We start from the raw sequence: 24,607 nt of genomic DNA on the forward strand, positions 1-24,607 counted from the left end.
CTGAAAAGGTCTAAAAAAAGATCTAAGAAAGGTCCAAAATGGTCTTCAGGGATCACAGGCTCTGCTGTTGCCCTGGATTCGATGTACCTTGTTTCAGAGCACTAGCAGGGATATTCCTCTGATTCAATGGATTGCAATTTCAGCAGTTACTTGGGGATAGGAAAAAAGGAAAAAGTAAACCCTGAAACACAGTTTGCATCCTCTCAGCAAGTGTTTAAGCATCCAACACAAACAGCAGACCCTGCTTTGGGTCATACAAAGAAAAAATGCCTCTGCAATTGGAAGCTTGTCCTACTTTTTCTCATCCTTTTTAAAATCTGCCAGCAATGGGCCTGGGCACCAGAACAGGACTTTCACCACAAAAAGGCGGGTGCATTTTTCTCGCTAGCGCTTCAAGCCCTACTCAGGCAGCTCTGGTATGTGGGTTGCAAGGGCTTCCATAGTTTTTGTTAGGGAAACGCGTGGTTTCGGTTCAGGCTGAAAGTAGGTTAATTCTTTGCTCTGTAGCAGTACTGCAAACATCAGCCTGGGGGTAAGGGATGATTTCTCTCAATTGCTCAAACTTTCATCCTAGAAATTTCTCCTCCATATTTACAAATCAGAGAGTTATGTATCTCAAACCCCACTGTTCTTGGATGACTTCACTATAAAAACATGCACTATATTCCCCTCATTGCCCTGAAAACTTCATATTAAGACTGTCTTCCTGTGCTCTCTCAAGGAGCTTCTTTGCTAACACAGGCTTCACAAAAATCAACTAACAGTTCTGATATTGTAAGAGACTGTGTTAAAAATGTTTGTTTCGACCTTGCTGAAGAAAAGACTGTGTTGAAACTGCCCGTGAAGAAACTTCAAGGCTGCTGTTTGCAAGCTTGGACCACTGATAAGTTCCAAACAACAACTTCAGAGCCCAGCCCAGATAAGCCACAGGACTTGACTTGACTACTGATACAACTTAAGGGCCCAGCCTAGATAAGCCACGGGGCTCAAAGTTCTGAACAACAACTTCTGGACCTGATACAGCGGCTGTCTTGCATTTGCAAGCCCACCAGGTGTAACTGCTGATAGGGTGGGTGCCCTGCAAGGCGAAAATGGGCCCTCTGGGCACTTATGCATGCTCCACTGATGGAGGCGAGGCTGGGGGGGGGTGAAGATCGCTCCTGACAAACCTCATACGCATGCGCTAACCAGGCCGAGAATGGGCAAGGCGGCTCTTGGAACACTATATAATGCCACCGTGAACAGCTATTCTTCGGAGATCTTCCCCACCGAATCGAAACAGGTGGACCTGCGAGACGTCGCTGGATCTGTGGTGGTAGCTATACTTCTTGCTGTCTTGAACTTTTACTGCTTTGCTTTTCCTTTTCCTTATCTTTCTTTCCTATCGCTCTCCAGGGTTTTGCTTTTGTGACATCTGACACCATTTGTGTCTTAATTTCACCTTTGCGATCAAAACGAATCACCTTGACCCTAACCCCTATCAGGGATAAGCGGGCCAAGACAGATATCCATTTTCCATTTTTGTTAGAAACGCTGATAGTTTCTTGCGTTATCTTCTGTAATGTCACGTGGGAGAAGCACCACTGACTTGAGGCTATGCAGATGGTAACTGCCTGCGGGCATTCTGTATAAGTGTTACATCTGGGATGTTTCAAACTCATCCGAGAGTCCCCAAGAGGGCAAAAAGATGCGTTCTCTCTACTACTGACCTTAGAACTATTTGTCACGTACATGTCCAATGTTACCTGAAAAAAACATCTAAAGAGCAGACCACGTGTCACTCATAGTCTGTATTACCATGGGATGCTGCTGCTTCATCTCACCCCTTTAAAAGTCCAACCCAGTTTTCCTCCAGCCTGTCACCGGTACAAATGAAACGATCTGGAGGCAGCACGGCCTCTTTAAATTGTACTTACATACTCGATGGAGGACAACTGCCCTGTGTTGCATTAACTGTGCCACCTGTGTGGGACTCTGCCCGGCCACGAACGTTGGCTCCTTACGGCAACCAAAAGTGGAGGCTCCACAGGTCACAGAGCTTTGGGGACCTCCTCCGCTGAAGAGCCGTCCCTGAGGCCTCAGGCCATCATTGCATGATGGGGAGACGGAGGTATTAAAGAATTTCATCCAGAAAGCAGCCTAAAGGCTCCAAAAGAAAAAAACACCACATTATTTCCCACACAAACATAAACATAGGAGTTAAAACTCCTATGCAAGCGCTCCTTCTGCCTAGCAGAGAAGATACAACGGGTAACCACCCAAGGCCGTAAGATGTGAAAAGCTGTGTCCATCATTCTAAACTACAAAGCAGCAATTAGTTTTGCCCTTATCCTTCAGAAGGATGTGTAACCCTGAACGTTTCATGCCATCTACTTAACCTATATGTGTCAATCTGTACTAGAAGGCAGCATATTGCTGTTGGTTTTCAGCTTTTTCAACAAGCAGCATCATTTGGAGGACAATATAAGAATGGAGTGACTTGGAGAGCATGGATTAGATCTTAAAACCCCAAGACCAGATAAAATTCATAAAAAGTCTTACCTTTCTTTGTTGCACGCAAATCTTGGCTCGTATCTATTTTGTCAGTTCTTCCAACTTCTTCCTCAGTTACTGAGTTTGTTAACAAATTCTAATTATTTCTCAGAGTGAAGCAATCAATGGGGTAAATTAAGTTATGTTCTTACACTTATGTATAAACTCTTGTCACGAAGCTACAACTTCTTCCAAGAGCTGTGGAAACCTGCTGTCCTGCAGGAACACTCACCTGGCACCTCAGTAGTGTAAATGGGCACGGAAAGAAGCACACATCGGCACATGTTGTAGCATTTGATCTTTATTACTTGGATCAAAGGTCAAATGATTACATTTGTCTGAAGGTTACAATGACGGCCAACAATGTAAGACAGTTTAATCCCATTGGAGAGACTGCATCTGAGCTAACAAGTGTGTTAACAGTCAGAAGGTGGTAAAGTAAGCACAGGTACAAATACACAAGGTCAGGACGAGGGTTTTCACCTTCCCTGTGAGTGATGGTTCTGTCAGGAGGAGGGGACACACACAGCTTTTAAACAGTGACGATAATCTGCAGTTCTGAGCAGGGCTTTTCCAGAAAGGCAGTTATGTCCCAGAGAGAACCAATCACTCACTTCAAGCCCACGTTCACTGCCTTCACTTGCTCTCGCCAGCTAGAACGGGCTGGATGCAATCAGTGATTTAGTAGAACAGACAACTTTTTTTTTTTCTCTTCAAGTATCAGCATAACAGTTTATTTACACTTGCACACAATTCTTTTTACTGCACGCCCATCTTAGTAAAACACTCATCACAGTATATTCAAAAGCAGGCTATAAAAACACCTACTATACATAAAACACTTAGCCTCAAGGAATTTTACAGCACCTCTGAAAGTTGAGAGAGGTAAAAAAAAGAAGGGGAGAGAGGGGAGACACCTCAAGCCATGCTCATCGCAGAAGAGAAGCGGCCATTGGGGTCAGCTCTCGAGAGGGGAAACCTTTCCTTCCACCACATTTCTGCAACAAGGACCGAGCTCAAGAAGTATCACGGTCTGCTGGTAAACCCCTGCATTCCTCATGCAGTCTCCTGGGATTTGCCCTCTGTAACTACAAATAAACTCAGACTTTCTCGAGTTAAAAAACTGTTTAACAACTCCTGGTCACGGCTGGTCTGGAGGATCAAGGGCTGCCTGGAGCCTAGCCCGGCTTTCCCACGCTGAACACATGTCAAACCAAGAGGGGAAATTACATTTTTGCCACAAAGGTGGCCTTTTTAACTACGCATCAATAAATTAACTTCTCCGAGCAGCGCTGTGGGGTCTCTCTCCTCACATGCTAACTAGGGATACAGCTGAATTAATAAAGATCTGAAAAGGGCGTTACCGAACGCATGGATCACACACACAAAGCTTTAGACAGCAGTGCCTGAAGTGAGTGTTTCTGGTCATTCTGCACCCTACGCATTCCTATTCTGAAATGGAACCCAGTGATACGGTATGGCTTACTTCCAGAGCTGAATATATTGCTGGAATTAGCTTATTTTAAAAAATTAAATTTAAAAGGAAAAAAAAAAATCACAACAGCAGCATGTTATTTTATAAACCCTGCACAAAGACAATTTAGCCCTTGCCTGCACAACTGTTATGAGGGCCTGATACTTCACACAGGAATTGAGAAAAACAAAACACAACCAAACAATATAACAGCCCCAACAACATACATGGTAAAAGCTCAATTAATTGCAGAGAAGTCATTAGAAAAAAATACACATTCCAACTACCAAAGAGTAATTCTCGTTTCAGAACTATGAGCTGGCAGCTCACTTCAGCTGTCTGGTAACACACATACAAATACACATTGATTTAGTACAGTTAAAAGGTTGTGGCCTTGACAGACATAGAAAATTCCATTTTTAGCACTGGAGCTTCACAAGGTATAAAAGAGCAGCAAAGAATTGGAATGGTGGAAGATGCTTAAATGCATCACAAAGAAACCCAAGGCAGGTGTGCTACATTAAAAATAATTTTAGAATTTACCTGGTGCTTTTCTTGCGTGAGCTGTTAGAATGGTTAAACACCACCTAACCTTTCTGTACTGTTTCCTGATGTAGATAATAAATGTAGCTATAAAAGAGAAACATACACTTTTATGTTGAAATTCATTCCAAAAATTGCCTACAAAATAAAAATAAAACAATAAAACAAACAACACAGCACTAGTAAGACAAGCAGCTTCTCCAGTCTGTAACTGCAGGGGACACCTCTCTCGGAATTCATTACGCAGGCTGCCAGCTGTACTCACACTCATGCCCTCACTTAATTCTGCGTCTTCCACTGCCCTCCAAAATACAGCTGGCCCCTGGAAAACGTTAAAATAACCTTGCTAAAACAGCAGAATCCTTCAAGGCAAAGGGGAAGTCTTCTCATTTCAGAAAAACTTAAGTTGTGGCTGACAAACTGAAGCTCAATTTAAAACACAGAGCAGCTGTCAGAGCTGACAGGCATTCCCGTTTAAAGTAGTTTTGCATCATGAAGCCTCCAATGCTCAAAATGTATAATTTCACCTATGTTAAATATGCCATCAAAAAAAGTAATTCTAGGCAATCATTCACAGTAAAAATAAGAGGAACTCTTAGAAAAACACTTTAAAAAGAAAGTAAAATCTAGTTAAAATCTGACAGTAAAATTGACACGGGCAATTAACCATCTTGCAGCATCCACACACGAACAATAAAAACCACTGAAACTGCACAAATTTACATATGAAGAAATCTAAAACTCTGCTTCCCATAAATCTTTTTACTGATACCTTTCAGCACTGGGAGTTATCCACAACCACAGGCTCTCTCCAAAGAACCTCAATCACATTCGAAATGTCTTAAAGTGAAGGGGAGGCGCGTTCGGTCCTACTTGCTCGGCGCTCAGAGACACCTTCTCCATTCTCCTGGACCTGAGCTGCTACTTAATGCTCTTGTGCTGGAGGGAGGGCTGCTGCCCCAGAGAACTGGAGCTATAGATGGTTAGGTACTGTCCTCAAAGCTTCTTCTCTTGACCGATTCACGCCTACATTCTGCAAATTTAAAGACAAAAGAAAAAGATTTTTAAAGCAGGGGTCAGCTGTGGCTGTGCTTAACACAGGGCTATTACACAAGGCAAAAGATGAGCAAGCTTTAATGCTTATTTCCTCAAAAGGTTTGGTAGAACACAAGGAAAGGTGTGAGGCCATGAGCATTAGTCAGAAGCCAGGCTTAGACCTTGTCCCAGCCGCTACGCGCTTCGCAGAGCCCGAGTTCCCAAGATGCTGCCTGTGAAAAAGTGTCTCTAAGACACGTATTGTGTCAGGTCGGGAAGGACAACCAGTCTCTGTACACCATGGACATGTCACAATGTTATGCTTTTTAAGGCTTTTTTCCTTTAAACCACCGTTTTTAACCCCCCTTTTCTTCTTCCTAATCCACTATCTCTTCTAGTTTTTATGCATATGGTATAAGAAAAAACCAGAACCATTCGGCAAAGGTCTTAAGTCATACAAGAACTGATAAAACCTGGGAAGGAGGGAAGCCCACCTCGCCTGTTTTGAGCACACTCCAGCAAGTGACTCCTTACCACCACCAGCTATAAAGCTAATTCTGTCCGTAAGCAGCTAAGTCACGAGAAAGACCCTGAAAAACTCCCTAAAGAGCTGGTAAGGTAACATTTAAATGCACTTCACAATACACAGGTACGCTGGTAGATGTCATGCTGACGCCAGCTAACATTTCAGTGGTTTTATAACCACATTTATTAGAGTTTACTTTGAAAACAAGCCTCTTCAGCCCTACTCAAGGACGAGGAGAGCCCCACTAGCTCATGCCAAGCAGGACTTTCAGCACACACACAGCGCCATCAGTCAAAATGCACCAACTGAAAAAGCAAGTAATTTCCCTCCCCAACCCCTCTTTCTAGGATCTTCAGCCATTTCTTATGTAAACAGGAGAAAAACAGCAGCAGATCGGATCTGGGGATTGAAGACGCTGACATCACTTCTGCCCTTACCCATTCCCCCACATTAGTGTCAGCCCCTGCCTTTCTCATCAGCCTTCAAGCCCTTGGGTAAATTGCCCCGTTTGCACCAAGGTTTCTGAGAACACACACACACAAACGCTGCTGGGCACAGTCATCTAAGTACCGGAAATCTCTGCACCCACCTGCACACTGCCCGACCCATTCTCTGACTCCTCTCTTCAACAGAGAGTAAAGGAACAAACCGATTTCAGAAAGAAGCTTCTACAGGTAGCATCTGTAAATGCTTCCACAGCACAGGACACACAGAAAGTGTCAGCACTGTCTAGGAACATGAGGAGATGGTTCAACAAGTCATACTCTGCATGGCTACAAGGAAAGAAAAAAAAAAAAGGCATGCTGACATTTCTTGTGTTTGCTTCTATTTTTCTTAGCAACTGATGCAATGTATCCAAAAATTCCTTGGGACTGCAGAGATGTCTCCACAGGCACTCTTAAGAATATTAGCTGAAATCTTTTAAGCTGAGCATCTAACGCTGGTTCAGAGAAAATTAAATGAAGTGTGAAATGGAGCATCAATATGCAGGAATCCAGAAATACTGGAAATTAGTCCATAAGCAGCAAGAACTAAACAGCCATAACATGAAACTAAAAGGGAACAGAGTGGTCAAGACAAAGCAAAAGATGCAGTTTATTTAAGTCAATGAGAGTTACCAGATGAAAGCAGCATCTTATCAGCTGAGACAGATCCAGGAGGGAATATTGATACGCAGTCAAGAAAGCTGAAAGCAAAAAGCGCTTCAACCCAAAGGAGGAAAGGCCACAGAAGTGAAGTGCACTGAACTGTCACATTGAAAAAGGAAAACTCCATCTGGGATAAACCTTAATAAATACACCCTGATAAAGACAAACAGAACACCTAACTGCAAGAGCAGATAAACTGAGGGACAAGTATTCTCATTAATGGTAAATGGATTCCTACCCATGGGAATCGTCATGCAACGAGAACCGTGCTGCTGCTCTGAACGATGACCGCGGTTTTAACCTTGCTTTGGGCAACAAAAAACGACCCTGCAACTGTTCAGCACCAAAGTACACCTGGACAAAACTGCCGTCCTGGGGCCAGCATTACCACCACTGCACACCAGCAGCAACATGGCCTGGAGAGCCTGGGAATGGCAATAAAACCACCACACACCTTTCAGCGCTAGTTCTATCAAAACCAGCACTAGCCGGCCAGCTTGGGCAGCTCGCTGCTCCCAGAGTCCGCTCCCCAAGGAGACCCCGTGCTCACCAGGGCAAGAGCGGTCCAACCTTGCCTTGCACAAGGATCCATCTCACCGTCCTCTCTGGAAAGGCTCAAAACGCACAGATTAACCCAGATACACTCCTACACCACTGTTCCTCCTCTCCTCATTATACTCCCCCCTGCTTCGTGAGTTTTCTTCTTTACTGAACGGAGCCTCCCCCAGAAAAAAAGTGCTATGGGTTTCCAAACAGGATGGAGTCTGCCATTTCAGTTTTATTTTGATTAGATACACGCAAGCTTCACAGCAAAACAGAATAATTTTGCAGGAAGGTGCCTCTAAGGAAGAGGGCTCTGAAGGACACAGGAGCCACAAAGACAGAAAAAGCAGATGGAATTAGTAAGGGCCCTGCACTGAACAACAAGCACAGCCATAAAAGAGACAGCACAACAACCCTTATCGGCCAGCCGTGCCGCAAACTGTCACCGCTGCTTCCCGCCCAGCATCAGGCCTTTCTTTCACTAAGAAAATAAGCCAGGGAGGACTACTAAGTAATCCTGCTGTAATAGGAGACCCCTTAAAGTGCAAAACTGCTTTTAAACATCCACTTCGCTCTGTGGCGCACATCAACACAATGAGCACTATGCTCAGCAAAGAGAACACTCCAAGAAATGGGTCCAACAGGGATGGAGGGTTCTGGGTGCTTCACCTTCCTCCCTTCCCTCTGCAACCTTCGCTGGCCACAGAGTGGGCAAGCCCACCTTTTCTCTCTGGCCAAGTTCCTGCCCCTTCCATCTTTCCCCTCCAACAGCGCAAGCAATCCTCCTTCAAGCAGCACGTTTTTCCACAGCAGATGCCTGAGCAGGTTTTGGCTCCATCAAAAACATAATCAGTTTAATTTAAATTTGCACATCATTTCCTCAGTTGTGGCCCATGGAGGTGAGGGCACTCCGAGCTGTCTGGTTTCTCAGCATCCGACTGTGGCCAGCGTCCTTTCGGCCTACCAGGGGCATCACTTCAATCAGTCTCCCTAATTAATGCATAAGCAAGTACGGCAGGCTCGGATCTCCTCCTCTATGGCGTTTCTTCCACAGCAGCAAAGCACACGCCAAGATGCTGGGGCAGCTAAACACTGAAAAGTGACAAAGCACTCCCTATGTCACGGTCACAACAGAGAGGAGAAAGCAACCTGGGCTCCCTCAGCCCCAGCCCATCCTGGGACGCTCGTTTAACTAAATACCAAACAGTACAGCGAGACAGTCTCTGCCAGGGGGTTATTTGGTTGTATCAGACATTCCCGATGGCCATAAAGCTCCAAAAACTTCAGCATAATTTTAGAAGTGCACATATGTAACACTTCATTTCCAAAATCCCAGCTTTGGAAAAACGTTCCACCTGAGAAAACCTAACAGATAAAAGCTTCCCACAACACATCACTCGTGCCTACTTTCAAGACCAAAAGACACCTCTGGAGAAAGCTCCAGGGCTGGGTGATTTTCTGCCTCTCTCAGACTCGAAGTTCCCCAAGCAAAGCTGCTTCACCGGTGCTTCCCACTGCCTCACTGTGCCCACCGTAACATTGCAGAGAAAGGAGCCGAGGCTCGGCACCCCACCCCAGACAAGTCACAGCCTTCTCCAGTCCGTGGAAGGTTTTGCTGCAATTCAGTTTAGGATGCTGGTTTGAGACCCCGCACCTCCTGGAGTCACAACCCAGCTACAAAACTGGTTCCACATCCTGAAACGGCCAACACTGCTTTGTGTAGCCTAGAAAAAATCCGGGTACAAAACACGTGGAGTGGAGCTGTAAACGCTCAATCACCCATGTCTGTACAAGGAGCAGAAAAAAAGAGGAAATTTAAAATCACTTCTGCCGGCAGGCAAACCCTAAAGCCTAGTTAATGCAGAGCAGCTGTTAAGAAAAGTCGTGTATTGAATTCATTCATACACATTCCTGTACCTTGAATAATTCTTCTGGAACCAAGTGAAAAACTTGTTACCCTCTTCAAACAGCACATCAGTAATTAGCACATCTACAGCATTAGCGCTATGGATCAGCAAGATCAAGGTTTTACAGTCATTATGGATTGTTATTTTATGCTACATAGCAGTCCAATCACTCCCAAGGGCACTGAAACACATAATATACTGGTGCCTAGAAAAAAAACTTCAACTTTTTCTTATCTCGCTTGAGACGTATTTCACAGCTTTCAAACACACTGCAACTAACATTAAATGATTGCTGGCTGTTACAGTAAAACTTAATGCTGCAAGATCTTTAAATTACAGTAATTTACAAAAACGCATTCCAATGGCAGCCGATCAATGTTTGATAACTCATCCGCGATAAATTAGCCAGGGCAATAGTTTTATTGTGATTTTGTAATTTTTTCACATCATGCGCTGTACAAACATTTGGTTTGGATTTTGAGTTGTTTGGTTTGGGTGGGGCTCTTTTATTTCAAAGTGATTGGAATGATTAGTTTTTTGATTTATTTTGAAGTAGTAGGATGAAAACAGCACCCCAAGTTCGATAGTTGATCAGCACCCAGGATTCACTGATGAGCAGGGACTGTTACAAGAGCGTCCTCGGGAGGTCTGGAAATGTCTACATTCTGTATAATAATAAAAATACAGAGGAAAATATTTATCATGCAGCAGTAAGAGCAACAAAAAAACCCCAACCAGATTCCTTCACAAGTACACAGCTGCATTTATTTAAAATCAGAGATTTTTTTTTTTAACCCCCCCCCACACACCCTGAGAATGCAGCAGACTGACAGCTGGTGGGTGTCCCAGAACTAGACAGCAGGAAAATGTATTTACAGTAATCACCGCTCCCACGCTGATAGTATTACCAAAAGCTCAAGTCATCCACGTTTAGGAAGAAGCCTTTTAAAGGCCCAAGCAGGAATCCACTTAAATGTGTGCTGCAGCACATATAACCATTAAGTAACTTCCACACCATATACTTCTTTCCCAATGAAATATTTTTAACATTTTTTTGTGTTATATAGGCAACATACTACGAGAAAAAAAATTTTGCCAGACACCTTAACAAGTCAAGACCAATTACACCAACTAGATCTCACCTCATTTTGCAGAGGCTGTAATAAAAAAATAAAAAATGAAAAATGACATTCAGTGCAGCAAATTATTCAAAACTAAATGAAAACCAAAGCACCAGTGCAGCCAAACACACGCTCGGCAGCGCAGCTTTGCAGAACCACGCTGAGGAACCACTCCTGCCATGGTACCACCCCCTGCAAATCCCCAATACAATTAGTATTGTCCCTTCCACTGAGAATACAGACCATGATAAACTCGTCTGAAGGTCTGGATCTAAGATTTGGCCCCTTTTAGGCCAAGCCATTGCCAGTTCTCCCAACTTCTTGCTGACAGCCTTCACGAGCCTTACGTGTTTCACGCTGTGGTAAGCAAACTCACCGCTGGCTAACATCTCCCTCTCCCCTTGCCCCCACAAAATCAGAAAGGGGATCAGAGTTTCTTGCTATGAGCCATCTCCCTATCTGTCACTCCCTACGACAGAGGCGCAGAGCAGACATTTTACCCCAGTGCTGCTCCTTTGGCTCAAAGAGGGGACCCCAAGCAACAGCTGAAGTAATTCCTCCGAATTATTTTCAAGTAAAAAGACTACAGACTCCTTCATTTGAAAAGGTCAGGAACTTAAGCCACTACAATGCTGACAAACACAAGGCTTCAATCCACTTCAGGCAAACCATCCTCAAACAATGAGGTTTACACATCCTATAAACAAATACTCCAGTGCTTTGCCTGACGTGAAAATAGCTGCTTTCACCCAAGACAGACAGGAGCGCACTGTTCTGAAACACAGACTGCAAATTACTTGTGGGGGCACGGAACAGCACACTGGGCAGCCCTTCATCAAACAGTTTCATTGTTTAACAATGTTGTTATCTGTGACGCTGTATTTAAATGCTTTGACTTCAATAGACTACTTGAAAACTCAATTTTACACAAGTAATTAACATTTTTGAAGGTGATGTAAATGAAAGCTTTTGAAATTTTCGTAGTCCTCTGAGCAGCATTATATACAGACAGGATCAGCTTAGTCCATTCAGCCCTACTAAATGAACGCTGTATCATCACCCGTACTTCACTGGTCTGGGATTCTTTAGGGGCAAAGGGAGAAGAGTGTTTAAGGTGGGGGTTTTTTTACTAAAAATGCCTCTTCTCCTTTTTTTATATTTAAAAATTTATTAACTCCATTTATTCCTGTTCGAATTAAACACCTCTGTGTCTCTGTCCACTGCAATGCAGCCAGCTGCACGATCCTCCTGAAATACAGCCACCCCACCCCAACATCAGCATGGCCACATCATTTGCTAGACACGACCACAGGGTCACTCAGTGATTCAGGTAGAGCTTTCTCTCTCAGAATAAACATCTTTGGTTCAAGAAGTGGTATTTCCAACAAAAATTCACCAAGAGAAAGCTTAAATTCAGGACCAATATTTTATCAGCAAAACCACAGACATTCAATTGATCTACATTGTTTAACATGGATAACCTAACAGCTGCTCCAAGACATCCTCATTTATTTTCACCATGCCTCCCTCTCCAGCATCTCTTAGTCACTGAGAAAACAGAATGGATTTCATACACCTAAGAAACCAAGCTAGGAAATAAAAGTGGTAAAGTATAATGACAAAGGAGAAAGCAAAAGAGAGAGAACATATGCAACTATCTAATAGAAAATGCCTTGGCTATGAATGACCAAAAAACTGGTATTTTCAGAACACCGAATACCCAAGTCATTAAAGCAAAACTTTTCTGTGGACCCCTCCAGCACGAATTCTGCACAACTGCCACAAACATGAACCCTCCTCACATATATAAGGCATATTGTGTCACATGCCTTACTGAATACACACCTAAAAACCACATTTATCATTATACTCCTTTTCACCACAAACCACCATTCTGAAAACCACCACAAACAGCCCTTTTTTCCTCATGTTATCAAACTAACTTTTAATTCACCAGCAGGCATGGCTCATAACCCCAGCAAGGAGTATCAGTGCTGTACCTAAGCAGCACGAGGATCTGCAAGGGAACTAGAAATTTTTAACCATGACACATTTTATGTAACTTCCATAACGCAGTAGCGGAAGAGCTTTGTGCGAGCAGCAGAATCGGCCTCAGCTCACGTCAGCACTCAGGAGCCCACAGAACCGTGTGCCTCATGCAGAGAGAGTACAAAGCTATGGTGGTCTGGCATCTTATTTCCACTTACATTTTACAAATACATTCAATTTCCTTTTCCCCAGCTGCTCTGCTGCATCCCAAGACCTAGTGTTCCTCTCCAGCTTTGGCTTAAAACACAGGCGGCATCATCAATTCCTCTTTCTCATACAGCAATTATCACAGTGATGAAAAAGCTGATGATTTCATTATTTACTTCCTCCAAAGGAAGCACGGTATTCATCACCACAAACTTTTGGACTTAATCCTATTTCTGCTGAATGACAAAGCCTGGAACAACTTCATACAGTTTTTGGACTGATACTGTATCTTCAAACTCCCATTCATTTTCTGAAGATAAACTATTCCAGCCATGAGCTTGTATATAAGATAAAATTGCTGAATAAAATCTCCCTCAACAGCAAATCAGTAGTTAAAGATCAGTACATAAAATTAAATATGCTCTAATGAGTTATCAAATCATTTCTAACCACAAGGACAATGGAAATCCGCTTAGATGGCATATTATGTAAAGTTCTCCAATGTGAAAAATATTCTTACCTCAGGTTTATCTCTGTGTGTGTTTACAGCTTCCACATTCAGAAAGATAGATTCTACTTTACATCCTGTTGATAGAAAACACATTTTTAGAAGTAGTCTGCTTTGAAAATCAAGTTATAATAAAGATGTAATCTAATTCAGCATTGATGAAGGTTAATCACTTTTCCCTTCTGTTTTATACTAGAATTTCCCAAATTCTGAATAGGTAAGTAAAGCTATTGAAATAAATCTGTTCCACCATGACGAACATTATTCTCGGTCAGATAATTGCTCTCCTATTCTCACCTTAGCTTTATCATTATTCTCTTTGAAACAAATCATTATTTTAAAACACATGTGAACAACAACACTCAGTCTGAGTGTTCTTACTTGTAACTTCTTTGGGTTTTAGCCACCCTAGACTTCTTAGGATTTCACTGTAATACTGAGGATAAATGCTGCTCTTATTTTTTAAAATATGAAAATGATTACAAGAAAGTACACTCTGTGTCGTTGGCAATCCCCATTCCTCTATGCACACAAAATGGTTTTAACTCCTAGTTAAGTTGACTTCTGAAAAGGAACTTTTTTCCACCCTAAAATGGAAAACTCCAGAGAAGTAAGAGAAATTAAACAGTCAGAAAACTACTACTCAGATAGTATAAACTGACCCACTTAAGAGAATTATAATATAATGCAGCCACACCATTTTAAGTAATGTCTGATTTTTAAACGCTGTCTTGTCTCACACAAACATGACTTTTAAAGGTTACCACTACACTATCCTCTGACATACCAGAGTCTATTTTCTGTTGCAAACAGACTTTCAGGTTCTTCTGCTCACTTTTGTTTTTTCCCCCCTAAAGTCACAGAATTACTACATGGCAGAAAAAGGTGATTTTAGCCTTTTCTTAGAAAGCCTCTGTGCATCCCTTAGGAAAACCTATTCTGAAAAACTCCATTTGTCATGAACACTTCAAGGAGTGCAGCGCTTGGAGAAACAGTTAACCAGAAATCAGATTTTAAGAGTGAAAAAGTGCACATCTCCCACTGGGAGAGTGTCCCACTCATCCTTCTGCTCACAGCTCTGTTGTGAGCAGAGACCAAGCAAAAACAAGCTCTGACCCCTGATCCTGGCCATTACTAAGCAGAGTAGACACACTTCCAAGGAGACCTCTCTCTCCTTACTGCTAGGTGAGTTTAGACCTGAAAAAAGGTCTGGAAAGCATTAAGGGTCACGAGTTACTCCACAGTAATTACAATGTGCATATTTAAGTACTGATGTGCAAGTTCATATCTAGAGCAAGACGCAGTTTCTCCTTCCTGTGCACTCCCACACAGACCACCACTATACTGGATCGTCGGGTAAAAGTCTAATTTATCCTAACTCGACTGTCAGGCGTAACAGATGTTCCCCTGCTGAAGACCAGACACTTTGTGTGGGAATGGTGCCACCTCCAAACTCCAGAAAGAGCAAACCCCTGAGGGAGGTGTTGCCCCAGGGCAGGATTAGCTGGAAGGAACTAAACACCCCGTATTTGATCCTGTCTCAACTGGAGCCAAGGGACACATCGCATCAACTTGAAATAATGCTATAGATCGTTACTGTATAAATAGTTTACAGAGCCTTGTATTTTTCAGATAGTCAAATTCCAAAAAGTAGGTCAACTGAGCTGTGCTAATTAGACATATGTATCAAACATTTCAAAACAGAACAAGGGCATTTCTGTCACTGAAATCAAAAGGGCAAGGGAAGTATTTCATACCACTTCTCTTCCTTCCTCGTTTAGTGCATGAGTAAACACTCCAAACACCCAAGTCTTCTTAACATTTATGAAAAGTCGCCCAACTTCCCGCTAAAAAAAAAGGCCAAACCAAACAAAAGCCAAAATAAAAACAACCCCCAAACAAAAACCTCTTTGCAGAGACAGGTTGAAACTAGCAAGTCAGAAGAATTCAGTTTCAAAAAAGAAAAAAAACCCTGCAATCAAACCCCAAAACTGTTCTAAATCTCCATTTTCAAAACTCCCAGCTTGTCATGCAAGGCCAGGAACACCAGATGTCACCAAAGCACAGACAGTTATTACTTGCTGTAGAACAACATTGCAATTAAATGACAAAAAATCTTTTCAACCACATTTCCCAGTGTTAGTTACAGTTAGTTACTTTGCCACAACTTCATCTGCAACTTAACGAAAGCCAAAGTACAGGTTTACACAGCTATTTTTCAAAGCTGATAATCCAAGACTGCATTTCCAATTAATAACTCAACCAGTATTTTTCGGCAATTCATTTCCTGGAAAGCCGTGCAAATAGTTCTCTTTGCCTTTAAACAATCTCCTGAAGTGTGGTATCAGAAGATCCATTTAAGCCGTCATTTAAAGAAAATTAACAGCAGGCACCTGTTGGGCTGAGGCTGAAACACACACAAAACTTAATTAACAATCAGCCGGAAAGCCCAAGAAGTACGTGCTGCAACCCATATCCCACACTGCACAAGCTAGAGGCAAATCTCAGCTAGAGCCCCTGAGCTAAGCCGAGGAAGGAATGCCAACAACAACAAAGCTAAGCTCACGTGGTAGCACGAAGGTCCACGAAAAAATAACTTCAGAAGAGCGTAAAGTTATTTAAGGGTGAGGTTTAACCCTTTGTAAGATGATGAACCTGCGTAAATATGTTTACGTGTCTTCTAAAAAGCAATACCCACAAATACATAAATAAAAACTGAGCTCTTGCTGTACCACATGTGTAAATGGCAGGGGTTTGTCAGAAAAACCAGCCATGAGCTGAGCAGAAAAGCCAACTGGTAGTTCCAGGCCTTCACCAGTACTCACCTACTTTCTGACATAACGCAAAGGGTTCACTGATTCTGACAAAAGCTGTGCAGGCATACGTGCGATGTCAAACTACATTTAAAGTGAGGTTTAATTTAAATGCTTCACAAACTTTACTGAAGACACGGTATAGTTAGGCTTATATATTATTCATATTTGATACTACTTACCATAAGCCACGGGGGTTAGCTTTAAGACAGTATGCAGCGGGCACTTCAGGTAAGGCAGTTGTTCTGAGAAACAGAACAAGTTACATATGAAATGCAGATTGTACAAACACTAATTTTTCTATTACGTTACAGGTCAAACACTTAAATCTCTTTTTATCTGACAGCATATCTGTTTTCTCCCCTAGCATGCACCAGAGATGTTATTCAAAGAGAGCAAAAAACAAACATCACCGTATTTCAGGTGAAGAGCAGTTCAGTAAAAATCAACTACAAAGTTTCATGTGCAGGTCAAACAAAAAATTAAACACTTGCACACTTGCCTAGCACAACTACCCTCTGACAAGAAAGGAAATTGTTAGAATTTAATGAGAAAGGAAACTGTTGGAATTTAATGTTTGGAACTCTAACCAATAAATCTGCAAACCCCAGACCATTTGCAATGTATCAAGGAAGACTTACCTGCAGGCTTGTCAAGAAAATATGCAAGCAAACAGCGCATGACAGCTTGGTGGCATATGACAAGCACATTTTCCTGCCTTTCAAGTTCCATAATTACTGGTTCCAGCCTCTGAACGAGATCTTCATAGGACTGGGTGGAGAGGAAAAATACACAGTACATTAAAAAAGAAAAATTTCTTGGACAGTGTAAGTACACACACTGGATCTTACTTTCATATTAGTTATCTTCTAAATGTTACATTAGGGCACAGAAAAATATTGTAGTAATGATTTTCCTCCAATTAAGAGCACAGTTCAGGTCTTCCAGACTACCAAAGAGCTATCATTAGAATCATATCATCATAGAACAGTTTGGGTTGGAAGGGATCTTAAAGATCACCTAGTCCCAACCCCCCTGCCACGGGCAGGGACACCTCCCACTAGATCAGGTTGCTTGTGATGATCAAGAATCTCCACAAAATCCTCAGAATTCCATTTACAGCATCTGCAAGTGCACAGGTTAAGTCTTGCATGTTATTTGCCATACTCCATCTTCAAAAGCAAAAATCTTCCCAGTAAAAACCTGGGAAGTCCACCCTACAGTCAGCAAAGCCTGACTTGTCCAGGCTGCGCTTTGAAAACAAATGGTGGGCTTGAGGATTTGGTCAAAAAGCTGGATTTCTCTTGCAACTCGCCCTGCTCAGCAGGCACGCGCTCAGTCTGCTGCTGCATGGCGAGAGCGGGATCTCTGCATGTGCACGCTTGATTTTCACACGCCTGGCAAAGGCAATACTTCCAAAATGCGTCACCCATTGCACATGTGGAGTCCACAGGGCAGAACCCAGCAGAAAGCCTTCGCCCTGCTCCCAAGGCAGGCACGGGGACTGCCCTGGTGGCTCCGTTCATCCACACCTGGGTAAGAGAATCCCGGCAGTGCCCAGCGCAAACCACCTCTGACTGACATCTACCCGTCACCCGGAGGAGATGAGGGAGTTTGAAATGTTTGTCACCATCCTCGTTGGGATTAGGAGAACTTAATGACTGCCTCATTAGCAAAACTAAACTGGAGGTCACACCCGCAAGAACATCCGCTCTTATTACAAGCTGCTGTTGGCGCAGTGATGGCTCTTGAGCGCTGAGGAAGGCTGAGGAAGGCTGAGGAAAGACCACAGCTCCTCCGCTCCCACACTACCCACACAGCGGAGCAGCTGCCCCTGTCACCCCTCCACCCTGCTGCCCCAGTCCTCAGCCTTCAGCGCCCACAGCCCGGCCCTGTGACCATCTGGTGATTGCTGCGCTGTAATGGGTTTGCTTTAGAAAAGCTGTCAGCAAGTTCTTTTCCCAGAGGCAAGGAGTTTATTAAAATGAAAGACCGATGTAGCCCCAGATCTGCCTAGAGTTTCAGACAGAACCATGTGCAAAACAGCCATTATCCACGGCAAGGATGAATAGAAAAAGGCAATCTTGGCAGTAAGATTGCAGAAGTGATAGTCTGAAGCCTTGCAATCATTCCTTCTGCAGGACTGGCACAGAGAGGATAGCCACAAGACCAAAGTTCTCAATTGTTTTTCTAAATCTTTCGTTTTATGAAAAAAATTAAGTAGTCTAGGCTGAATCCTTGCAAGCTCCTATGTGTTTTCCTCTGGAAAACAACCTTTTTTGCTAATTTTAAAGGTTTTTTTTTCCTTCCTAAAGCCAGCATGCAAGTATTCAAGAAGAAGTCCTTCACCTTAAGAGAGAAAAAATAGCATACCTCTCCTTTAGGGTATCTGTATCTGTATTTGTCCTGGTCTCTCAGTGCAAATTCAAGTGGATAATTTTCCTGTATTTCTTCGTATGTCATTTCTTCACACACTCCCTATAGGTAGTAAAAATAATCTAAAACTATGCATTTTCAGCTGTGCAAAAAGCAGATATAACTCAAAATCACGTATAAATAACTTTTCACAACCGTATTTTGACACTGACAAAGTTGTGACGCATGATGAAAAGGACACTCAGATGGGGTTAGAATGAATCATTAAACCCCTACAAAAGTGAAGTTACATATGTTGGCAAGCAAGGTCACTGAGGAAGGTCACATTCTATCAATTACACCAGCATTTTTATATATATATATTTGTAAATAATCTTACAGGTGCCGTTGGAAAGTGCAAAATAGCAAACCCCACCTACCAAAAATTTCTTTCCAACCCCTATCACGTTTAGCCTTGTTAACAGGAATTAATGACAATTTTTCCAGCTTCTAGAACCAGCTTAAATTACCTTTTATCCCATAAAAGGCATATGATTACAAAAAGAAGTACTTCCTTCACCCCTAGCAAACAAAGCAACTTAGTAGACATTTAAAAAAAGAACTCACTGCATCTATCTCATTCAAAACCTTCCACTGCTCATAAGGCACTCCCAAGGCTTCAGCAGTCTGAATTGTTCTTTTCATCTGGCTGGTCCAAACTTTCAGATCTTTGATATTTTGCTCATTAATAAATTGTGCCAAGCTTTTGGCAAACTGAAAGAAAAAACATGAGACACTGGGTGAGGGCTCAGAGCCAACAGAGAGTGTTCAGTTTGGAATATACAGGCTCTAGTCTCTGTAAACTCATTATAACTTTTCAAGAAGGCCCTGTCACAGTTTTTGCTAAGAAATACAACATATTCTGTTAAGCCAAGAGGGACAGGAGAGGGAAAGAATGGAGTACAAGGAAGTTTTCCTGCAGTTCCTATCTTTACCTCCAGGAATTTGCCTTTCAGCCTTAACTTGTGAACCTTCTTAATTATGCAACAAGTGAAGATTTTACAAAAATACTGTTAAAAAATAAAGCCCTCCTGATAACTGCTTTGTGCTGTAGGATAAAAAGGTATTTCAACAAACAGAATGACACTCAAAAGAGCATGTACCAAATCACAACATGCAAACCGCGTCCATCTAGTTTCCACTACCTCCAGAGGCAACTAAAAAAAATGCTTCTTAAACATGTTAAGGAGAAAAAGGTGTAGAGGAAGAACACTGTAATTACACAGCGTGAATGGCACACATGCATAGACACACAGAAAGCCCAGCCACACTCATTCAGAAGGTACGTACGTACTTCTTTCCCTCTGACAGACAGCCCAGGATCTCCTCCTATTCTCCCTTTCAGATTGAGTTCACTTTCTCCATGTCGACAGAGGTAGATTGACCGAGGAGTCACATGGATATTCATGAGGTAGTAGACAATCCGGCTCTGAATGTGATCCATTACTCTGTTCACAAGGTAACTTCTTCCGACGTCCATAATTTTAATATAAGAAAGATCCCTTTCACAAGCAAAGGAAAAAGACATATAAGATTCCACAGTTTCTTTTAGCATGTATCACAATCTTCACACCCTCTCTCTCATTATAAATCAAACGGGCAACAAGCCAAAGCAATAAACAAACCTTCAGTTACCCATGGAATACACATTAGTTCTAAGAAACAATGCAACACTGCAGAGGTACAGCATGAACTCTATTCCTTTTACATGTAAGGTGCTCACATCACTTTCTTTTCTGTTCCCTTTAGTTGTGCTTTGCCACTCAAATCTAGATCCTACTCTCGGAAAAAAATACAGCCCTCCCACTGAAAGGACAGTTCAGTGGAGTTATTCAGCTGTGGGATAGCTCAAAGAAGATATCCAGGTATTTAATGACACTAGATATTTTTCTCTAGGTTACAAACACTTTCCCCACAGCAAGTATTTGTCTGATTGCACCTGGGAGCCAAAAGGCTCAGTCACTATTTACCCATCTCAGTCAACCCAGCAACTACAGCAACAGGACTGGGGACTGGCCTGAAGCAAGACATTTTCTCAACCGCTCTATCCCAACTATTTATTAACAGTACTGTCAACTACCCCACCACAACCTTCTCTGCCAGAATAAACCCAAATGGAGGTGATGAGAAGGAAGCACCATCATCTCATCTCTGATAGCTTTCTCTGGAGTTAATCATTGCTGTTTCACTCAGGCATGGCCACTGGGCCCATCACAGAAATTACACGCATGAACTGCTCTGATTGAACCAGCTGCCCACTGCTTACACTCAATTACGTTAAAACGCAGCTCAGCCTCCTCTCTAGCACCAGCCCTGACACAAACCAGCAGCACCTGATCTGAGTGCAGCTCAAAATCCCACACTGAAATCCTGGACTGTAGCAAGAGAAATAGGGCTCCTCCTCACATGGTTTATCTCCTTCGTACTTTCAAGCATTGGAAGCGAAGGAGAAACAGAAGAATGCTTTGGCATAAGGGCAAATAATCCAGCTAAGAAAATTTCTCGCAGCCTTGCACCTGCAGGCTAATTTTCAAGTACAAATAAATAAATTTACAAGTCAAATATTTAAGACTGATGTGCTCAACATTGGTCTTAGCCATGTCAACAAATGAAGTTATGCTTATAAACCACCCAGGTCTCCTCTACATACTGAAAAAACCCAAACGCTACAGCAAGCCTGGAATAACTTTTAAATGTTGATTCTAACCCAAAAGAATCATACTATTCTTCAAACAGGAAAATCACAATTAATATTATCCCAGAGTAGACTTATTCACCATTTTTCCTCGAGCAAACAAGTTTCCAGCCTATATCCCCAGAGTCAACTCATTCTAATTTGCCAAAGGAAAAAGTATCTGAGCCATTAAGAAAACATGATAGAAAGCCGTAATCCCTGATATGGGAAGCTCCATCCACTGAGAAAACATCTTAAAATAAATCAGTTGTGAACACAGTGTTATTTGATCGCTTACTTGTCAAGAGTTTCATCTAATGTTTCATACGAGTTCTTGTAGCACTCTATTCTTTTCATGAAGTCTTCTGTTGCTTCATCATTACTACAATCAACATAGTCAGGACTACCCAGCTTCACTTGCTGTTTCAAACAAAAACAAGAGAGTAGTACATAAAATTCTTTCCCTTTTTAACGGATGTTTAAATACACAGGGAAGGGGATAACACAACATAAAACCTCATCTTATGGAAGTTAATTAAAATACACGTAAAGCAAAAAGAGATGTTCTTCACAGAACTAAACTTTGGAGCTGGTACACAAACAGACGAGAAAATAAATGGGAAGCATCTCATTAACGAGAGCTAATTTTTTTTTTGCTCTTGGAAGCTCTTATAACGTACTTCTACAAACAGTGGGCTACTTTAAACCTCTTGACTTAAATCAAACTTTCCTATACTCACCACAATGTTTGCAGCGATGACCTCTGGATCTACACACACCGACTCAACAAAAAAAGTCTTCAGTTCAAACAGACAGTTATATGTAGAGAAGGAAGGAAGAAGGAAGATGCATTAAAACACCTCTGGATATTAACACACACAAGTAGCATGTTGCCCATTTCCATGCTAACCTCTTTTTAACAGACCTGTGTGTTAAATTCCCTTCTGTTTAGTCAGAAGGTTTCTCCAGAACCTCTCTTCAGGAACTGTTGGCTTACCACTCCCTGAAGCATCACGCTTTATATTCTTTTCCCCAATGCTTTAAGTGGAAACATTTTGCAGCGAGAAAAATTTAGGATAGAAGAGGAAGAAATAAACGCAGAGGATGCAAGTTCAGCCACCCAACTAATGCTTCTGAAACAGTAATTAAGAAGCCTTTCAGCTAATAGAGTAGCCTTACTTAAGAAGTGGTTTGTGTTTTGCCATCTCAAAATTTTATGAGAGCACAAGTTTAGAGGAAATGAAAGATTACTGGAGAACAGCTAAATGCAAAAAAATCCTGGACATAAGGCAGAAAGGCACAGAAACCTTTTTGTTTGCACAGAACTAACATAGAATTCCCTATGCATTTCTGCAGCAAAAATCTGAACTCCACTGAGAACCGTATTTCAAACAGTTCTTGCTGACAGTACCCTCAGAAGTACAGGTACAGAACGACACAATTTAAGCCACAGCATAAAAGAGATTAGCTCCAAACTGTACAAATGTTAAAGAAGAGAAAAATGAGGACTGGGTGACTTTTAATTACAAACGATGCTTAAGAAGACAAAGAACACTAGTGACTGAACACCTAGGAAGGATGTAGCTCATGCTGATGCACGTAACTTGGAGCACAGAGAAGGGAAAAACTCTCACTGCCTTACTTGCTCGGGCAGCAGCTCAGAGCTCCTTTGCTTTTGACTCACCTTATATCCATTTTCTTCACCAAATTTGTAAATAGTTTCTCTACGTTCTCGAGTTGTGTTCGTAGCATCGAAGACCTAGGAATAATTACAGGGGGAGAGAAAGGAATTAATAAAGCATTGTAGCCTGTGAAAAGCACTCTGTTAGTAACAGCAAAAATATGAGTTCAAAGTCCCCGAATGTGAAGGAAACAACGAAAACATTTCCCTTTCCCTCTATCCTGCTACCTCAACATACTCAACAGGGAAAAAAAAACCAACCAAACCCCAGACATTCCTATTTTACTTTCTAAATACTAAAAACAAGTAATATTTCAAAAGCACTACTAGCAGAACACTGTATTTGGAAGAAACAACCAGAATTTAAGCCTAACACATAATACAGGAAGAATCTTTCTCCTAACCCACATCTATGTTAAATACTAATGCTTATTTTTTTAGCGAACCTACACTACACAAAGAGAGATGCTGCAATCAATATGCTATTCAAAATGCAAATCTAAAACTTTTTAAGGGCAGAAGAACTGCAAGACTTGCAAATCCTGCCCACGAATTACAAGATATACACAGCCATTTTTCTAGGAACTTACACTTAGCTCTGAACACATCAGTGTTTTACCAAAAGTAAAACAGTATGAAGTTTGCCGAAGTATAAAGTTTACCTCATGTCCCCAGCAGAACTTATAATTATCGTTAATGTATTTCCCTAATTAAGGAAAACACCAGAATTGCATCACTAGTCTTAAGAAAAACAAAATTATGCAAATTAACATTTTTAACATACGCAACATCAACAGTTGAAAAGCCGGTGTTTTGCACCCCATTATTAAATACTCAGATATGCAGCAATTTACTTTGAGTTTTTCCTGATCTCTTCAGAGATTTCTCATGTCAGTAACAACCGCTAAGCAACATCCAGAATGCTTTTTTGTTAAGTCTTTACCTTTCACTCGAAAAAACAGGCTATTAAATAAAAATACAAGTGCAACCAAACCAACAGATGTGTTTAACAGCACATTATATAATGTGGAGAGAAGAGGGACATTTTTCTCAGTGTTACCCTCAGTTAAACCCTCAAGTCATGATGGTGGTTGGTCAATACAGCACCATCACCCTGAAGTTAAGTGTTCCTTTCACTGCAGCAACAAGGCAGAACTAACATACAACTCTCAAAGAAAAAGAAATCTGATGTGAAGAGGTATCGGAATTACTCAGGCTGTATATTATCCAGCAGACACATTTGTTTTTTATGGCAGCATCTCAAGAACACGTCTTCAACAAGAAACTTACAGCCACATGCCCATTTTCTTCACTGAGGTACTGTCGGACGTCATTCAGCGCTGCTAAGGCACACTGTCTTAAAAACGAAAGAGTAAAAACTCAAATGCTGGTTAAAGTCAGGTCATTAATGCATTTGTGTATTGTGATCAAAGTACCCTGCAAATGTTAGATAATCTCTCTCAAAGTGCATATTTTTTCATCAACACTCCC

The 24,607-nt window shown here is 41.9% G+C and overlaps 1 protein-coding gene across 3 annotated transcripts in view; it reads right to left on the reverse strand.

Moving 5' to 3' along the window:
* Positions 1–5,467: 5,467 nt before the first annotated feature.
* LOC104270257 (6-phosphofructo-2-kinase/fructose-2,6-bisphosphatase 4) overlaps positions 5,468–24,607 on the reverse strand; it is a 25,327-nt gene continuing 6,187 nt past the window's right edge. For 2 of the 3 annotated variants that reach the window (XM_009864567.1, XM_009864581.1), the window contains exons 3-13: positions 24,407–24,473; positions 23,120–23,194; positions 22,176–22,232; positions 21,734–21,855; positions 20,056–20,263; positions 19,329–19,475; positions 18,720–18,824; positions 16,988–17,117; positions 16,529–16,591; positions 13,546–13,610; positions 10,225–10,373 (exon numbers count right to left, since the gene is read on the reverse strand). In XM_009864567.1, coding sequence (XP_009862869.1) covers positions 10,314–10,373; positions 13,546–13,610; positions 16,529–16,591; positions 16,988–17,117; positions 18,720–18,824; positions 19,329–19,475; positions 20,056–20,263; positions 21,734–21,855; positions 22,176–22,232; positions 23,120–23,194; positions 24,407–24,473 — 1,099 coding nt within the window. In that variant the 3' untranslated portion in view covers positions 10,225–10,313. Of the gene's footprint in view, positions 5,583–10,224; positions 10,374–13,545; positions 13,611–16,528; positions 16,592–16,987; positions 17,118–18,719; positions 18,825–19,328; positions 19,476–20,055; positions 20,264–21,733; positions 21,856–22,175; positions 22,233–23,119; positions 23,195–24,406; positions 24,474–24,607 lie in introns of those variants that run through there. The other variant, XM_009864574.1, reaches the window with a different exon arrangement.

The sequence above is a fragment of the Apaloderma vittatum genome, unplaced genomic scaffold (assembly GCF_000703405.1).
Source record: "Apaloderma vittatum isolate BGI_N311 unplaced genomic scaffold, ASM70340v1 scaffold850, whole genome shotgun sequence".
NCBI classification, from domain to species: domain Eukaryota; kingdom Metazoa; phylum Chordata; class Aves; order Trogoniformes; family Trogonidae; genus Apaloderma; species Apaloderma vittatum.